The following is a 6,260-nucleotide window of genomic DNA, read 5'->3' as shown; positions in this document are numbered from 1 at the left end:
CATCCAGTTGGGGAAAAACAACATAAATAAACCTTTTAAGAAATATACCCACTGTAAAGATTTGAAAATATACACATGTACATACCAATAACTGAAAGTTGATTTTTATCTGTTCCGCTGTCTTTTAAGTAGCGACACACTCAAATAAGGACTGACTTCCGATAGTACATAAAGGCAGCAATGTTAGGGTTTGTCTTGGACATGCGCAACATTAACAACCTGGTTCATCATGCAGGTGAAATTGAACTACTCACTTGGTGTTATAAGCCTAACTATGTTATGTTATGTAATGTATACGTTGGTCAGTTGTTTGGCTTTGGTCTAATGTCACATTTTTATTAAAATATTATTTTATACCACTATGACATTAATAACAACAGCTAAATTGTGGCAGAAGTGGATAAGTCTGGTGATTTTCTACATTTTTCTTACTGTCAGGGAACCCCATGAAAACACCACAACTAGAACTGACCCTATTAAGTACCATCTGTTTTGGCAAAAGAAATGATCAAAAACACATTAGTGAACCACACCATTGCACTGGCTGACACAGTCCTTCATTGGATGCTCAAGGCCACTGTAGTTTAATTTGAGTTGATCTCAGATTACCCCTCCTGCTGCCATAAATATTCACTTATGCACCAAATCTGTGCCTGAAAATAGAATTACCCAATCAAAAATGAGACCTATCTATATCTAAATCATCCTACATTACACTGGATGTACTTGGTGCTTGAAGGTGCTAGGTGAGGCCACTTTGTCATGAAGTACTAAACCTTGTGCCAGGTGGATTTGTCTGAATTAAATCATAGAGCCTAAAGCTTGTCACCTCTGTCCAGAGGGAGAAGTCAGGCCATAGGCTGGTATTTTTGGTCAGCATGTATCTATGAAGACAAATGTCTGTGCCAACCCTGGAAGTATGAGGAGAGAGTCATCACCCAAGATTAAGTTACACATATATGACCATCTATAAATGTTAATACAATCACCTTTTCTCTACCTGGACCCATCTCAAAGGTTACATTTTTTCATTAGTAGAAATCCTGTTTAATGTGACTAGCCTTGATCTTCATATGAAATAATTACACAGGGGGACAGGAAGATGATTTGAACAAGAGAGTTGTTGATCCCAAGCAGACACAATGCAAATATTGTATTGCATGCTCTCTTGTGCTGCAGAGGACTTCACTAAACCTGGCTCTATGCAAAACAGAATATATTTTTGGTTCATGTAGGCCCAGAAAAAATTAACTCTGATAGAAATGAAACATTTCAGAGGAAAGTGACACCATCAAGGTCAACTCTTTCCAACCCTTAAAGGATGATGTGCCATACTAAACAAATTTTAATCATAGCACAAAGCAAACACACACAGCTAGAGATAGAGCGTGAGAGCGTTAGAGAGAGAGACACACACAATGACCCAAAAGTCAAATACATGAGAGAGAAGAGAGAGCGGTACAAAACTTGTTCATCTCCATGTGACGACAGAGCAGCTGAAATGCACAACATGCTTTCCTGGTAAACCCACATAATCCTGTAGACATCCTGTTAGAAATAAGAGATTAATAAGAGAAGAGAAGAAGAGAATATTAGTTTTGTGTTCAGCACTGTCACCTGACATCAAAGCGATGCCCTTGGTATGAATCTCAGCTGTGGTGTTTGTGTGTGTCCCACAGTCCAAAGACGTACAGTAAAAGTAAGGTGAAGTGCAGCATAGCCTGCTGTCACCTGGTGCATGCTAGGACTCTGACTTTGACTCTGACTTTGACCCTGAAAAACAACATACTACTATGAAGAGTGGGTGAATAGTGCAGACTGAACTCTTGATGATGTTGCTCAAGGCTGTGCAGAGGTCAAATGACACAGAGCTGGTGCATGTGTCCCTGCAGTAATAAATTTAGACAAAACTGAAGCACTGCTCTACACAACAGTCACTTGTTGTCACTTGCTCTTTGGCTTATTGTATGTAACATGCAAACACATTTTAATACCTTTATTTATGTTCACGTTTTATTTGTGGATGATAAAAACTACAGTTCTTAGTTCCAGTGTTCCAAAAAGGTACCATGGACCAATACCAATCATGATGTACTGCTATACTGAAAAAAAACCCCAAAAAAACATAAGCAGAGGAGCTGCTAAAACCAGTCTGCAACAACTATGATAATCGCAGCTGTACTTTGAGTTTTGCACTAATTAGCAAATATTAGTATGCTAATATGCTAAGCTTAAGTACAATATAGTTTTAAATGGATCCTATATCGGAAATCCGGATTTGTAAAGGACCCCAGTTTTGATTCAGATAGTTTTAGACCTTCATTACTGTATTTAGCTTAGGCCTATATTGCATTCACATGAAAATTGTGTTTGATCAGCATGATTAAACGGCAAAACCAAACCAAATCTGTTTCCAGGTAGTACTGCAAAATCTGAGTATATGTTAGGTTCTGTTGTGTGCACTGCACTTGGTATGACCTGTTTTGCACCGTGGGCCCCCAACAGGTTAATCCAACCATGTGTTTAATAGTGGGTGCACCACATTGTGTGGATGGCAGACATAGCACCAAAAACATTATTGACAACAGCAACATGACATCTGTTGTGGAGCAACACAAACATACAGAATATATGTCTGCCTTGGTCTTTCCCTGCAGTAATACAAACAAAAGTGTCTATATATTGAAAGACTAGGGTTATAAGCACTCATGCTTTATACCCTCAAGTATACAAGCACAACTACAAATTAACAATTGTCACACGCCGGTACTGTGCAATGTGAGGAATACAGTGCCCAGACTTTGAATAACTTCATTTAAGTTTCAGACTGGATCCGCTTGGCTTGGTGATAGGACTTCATATTTTCTAACAGAGGTGATAATCGTATCAGTCAGTAAAGAGTTGTTCAGTTAACAACCGGAGTTTACGTTAATCCCGGTGACCGACCAATCATTTCTTACTGATAGGTGGGCGGTGTCACAATGCATGTTGCTGGAGTAGCTGGAAAAAGGAGAAGATATCACACTATGTCCTTTTTTCCAGGCACCACAGATGTCATCCTAAATTCGCTGTTAATGAGAATCTTTTCTTGTCACAAAAAAAACATTTACAATGTATTTGAATCAAATTGTGTTTAACCTGAGAAGAAATTGTCAAAAACAGTGGGCTATTTTTTTTTTTTTTTTTTAAACTAAACCAGATTAGTCATTATGAAAAGAGAATATGACTTTGCTGTGACAATTGCTGTGTTAGTGAAGTGGCAAAACTAATGATCAAAAGCTGGAAGTACAGCTACAAACTGAGTGTGTGGGCGCGCGCACACAAACACACACACACACACACACACACACACACACACACACACACACACACACACACTCACACACACAGGATGTCATTTATTGTCAATACAAACCTGCAACACAAGGAGGAACTGTTGCTGCTGCCAGGATGGGATCCTGAACAACAGAATAATTAGTCGAGGGATTCATCTTCTCAGTAGAGGATCTTCTTTGCACAGGTATAAAAACCAACTGCAGTGAAATACCATTCTGATTTCTTACTCTTGTATGGTCTGATAGTAGATGTCATTTTCTTTTAATCACTGGACCATTTTTTTTTTAATCTAGCAACATCCTAATTGTTTCTTTCTCCAAAGTTCAACAATGTCTGATTAGTAAGTTCTGTCTTCACACAATTTAAGAATTGATTTTTCCAGTGTGTTTACAGGCCTATCATCTAATAACTGTTTCAATTCGCTTGTGTATCTCCGTTTTGTCTGTTCCAACAAACTCCACATGGCCATCACAGCAATGTAAGTTGCAGCATACATGTCTTCCCATCCTATCTAACCTGAGTAATGAGGAAAAGCAATCAGAATTTGATGTTTAGTATAGCTTTAAATTTCTTGTCTTTGTACCTTTTCTTCAGTACACACCAGCACCCATGGTCCCCAAGGCGGAGACAAAGGTAGTGATACCTCTTTGAACTTTGTTTTTGGGTAACAGCCACATTGTGCTAACCTGTCAAGTAGGTAGTTATGTTTTTGCATGTTTGCATGGCTGTGCCTTTCCACTCAGCTTAACAGATTCCCTGGAGGAAAACAGTATCACAAAGCATATGGGTCTTCTCATGATAAGATAAGATGCAAAGTTTAAAAAGACAAGTTACATTTTATATCATCCTTTCATACTATATTAAGTATGTAGTGTCTCATTAAAAATGACTCAAACATTGACTTTATACTTTATACTATTATACTTTAATACGGATCAGTACAATCAATACAGAACAAATGATTCATACTTTACAGACATAATGTATGAGAAAATAAATGTAGCTGGCTGAATAGCTTGAACTAATGACTTCAGCTGTAAGGGATGTAGGATGAAACTACATCGCTGCTCAGGAATATTTTGACACAATGCCAATATTAGCAAGAATTGTTTGAAAGGTCTGAGAAAAGTAAACCAAGTCTGCAAGCGCAAAAGGTTTTATATCTGTGAAGTAAACCAAGAGTTTGTACTGCTATTTACTTCAGGGTCATACTGACAGAGTAATTTTTTTATAATGTAACTGAGAAACAACATGTATAGTATTTACCCTATTAATATGGATCCTTGTGAGCTGCTGCTGTCTTTTTACAGCGAGTACATGCCAGAGAGTAGTGAGCATGATGTAAGAGCATGAGGCTATTACAAGAGCAGCAAAATGTAATTTGTGCTCAACTATTACAATAGATAGAAGAATATTCTATTAATCCGACAAAGGGGCTTGTTTAAACTGCAGTATGGCTAAAAGGTCAGGTGTTTTATGTTATCTTTTGTGTTATTTACAGCCCAAATGCAAGATTTCAGCCTCCCGCAAGCTATCACTGAAGGTAAACACTTAACATACAAAATATACATGAGTTAGCATATTAACCCATGAAATGTACACAAAACTGACAGTATGAGAAACTACTTTCATGTAACAGCCAACATGGCTGTTTTAACCGCTGATTATGTACCAGAATCTCATATACTGTACTTCTCTCCATGTCACCTTTGACTTGACCAGATCCTCTTGTTGACACGTGCAATGGAAGAGCTGGAGGCAGAGAAAGCTGCAAGAGAAGAAGAGAAGGTTCGCTACCTGGGAGAAAAGCTTCCACCACTGCAGTTCAGTGGTTTAAACATGGATGAACTGCAGGTGAGTCACATACACAAACAGTCAGAGGACGTAGCTGTGGTAGTTGTAGTAGTAGCAGAACATAACCCCAAAGATCACAATAAAAGGAAACAGAACAAGACCTGAAGTACTGAAACACACTGTGTGTATGTGTGTTTGCTGCTGTTTTGTAGAAACTCAGTAAGCAGATTCATGCAAAGATTGATGTGGTGGACGAGGAGCGGTACGACTCTGAGGCCAAAGTCATCAAGAACAACAGAGATGTATGATGTCAAACACACTGAAAAACTTTTTTTTTTATGAACAAAAACTCACCAGCAAAGCTTTTCACCATCTCTAGATCAACGAGTTGAATCTAAAGGTGCAGGACCTCGGAGGAAAGTTCAAGAAACCAGCTCTGAGGAAGGTGAGAGTGTCGGCAGATGAGATGATGAGAGCTCTGTTTGGGTCCAGAAATAAGGGCTCCATGGACCTGAGGGCAAACCTCAAATCTGTAAAGAAAGAGGACATCAAACAAGAGAAGGTATGGCCACACAAATCACCATATACAATAGGTATCTGGCAAAAGTCAATAGTAAATGAAAGTACAAAAACCTAGTGACCTGAATGTGTGTTCTGAAAACTTCAGGAGATGAACATGGAGGTGGGTGACTGGCGTAAGAATGTGGAGGCCATGTCTGGTATGGAAGGCAGGAAGAAGATGTTTGATGCTGCCGGTGGTGTCCAATAGAAAAACCTCTGTAGTGCGCTAACACTGAGTGATGTTTTGAACCAAATTTGATGAAAGTAAACACACAAAAAAATAAAAAAATCCTAAATAAAAAAAAAGAAGAATGAAAACAAAAGAAGAAATTGAAAAAAGTTCCCTGGGAGGCAAGTTTAAGATTACATGTTCATTTGTAAAATAGCCATGTGAATAGATATTACTATTGCTGCTATGTATAATAATATAATAAATTTGTAAACATTGCCTCACCTTTTGTGTTGTTCACACATATTGACCACATGATAAATTTGAAGCAAATATGTAACATACGGTAACTAAACATAACCTCCTCTCTGCAACACAAAGGGCAAAACTTGACATTGTC

At 38.3% G+C, this 6,260-nt stretch overlaps 1 protein-coding gene across 1 annotated transcript; it reads left to right on the top strand.

The window, feature by feature from the left end:
• Positions 1-3,795: 3,795 nt before the first annotated feature.
• On the top strand, positions 3,796-6,139 carry tnni1c (troponin I, skeletal, slow c). Its single transcript, XM_023403942.2, has 7 exons — positions 3,796-3,814; positions 3,931-3,969; positions 4,838-4,879; positions 5,059-5,190; positions 5,343-5,432; positions 5,510-5,692; positions 5,798-6,139. Exons 2-7 carry the CDS (start codon positions 3,946-3,948, stop codon positions 5,897-5,899), a joined length of 573 nt encoding a protein of 190 aa, XP_023259710.2. The 5' UTR covers positions 3,796-3,814; positions 3,931-3,945; the 3' UTR covers positions 5,900-6,139.
• The last annotated feature ends 121 nt before the right edge of the window (positions 6,140-6,260 follow it).

The sequence above is a fragment of the Seriola lalandi genome, unplaced genomic scaffold (assembly GCF_002814215.2).
Source record: "Seriola lalandi dorsalis isolate HSWRI2012SDOR001 ecotype SW California unplaced genomic scaffold, Sedor1 jcf7180002054188, whole genome shotgun sequence".
Classification (NCBI taxonomy): Eukaryota; Metazoa; Chordata; class Actinopteri; order Carangiformes; family Carangidae; genus Seriola; species Seriola lalandi.
Note: the sequence above shows the minus strand (reverse complement) of the source record. Positions and strands in the feature narration are given on the sequence as shown.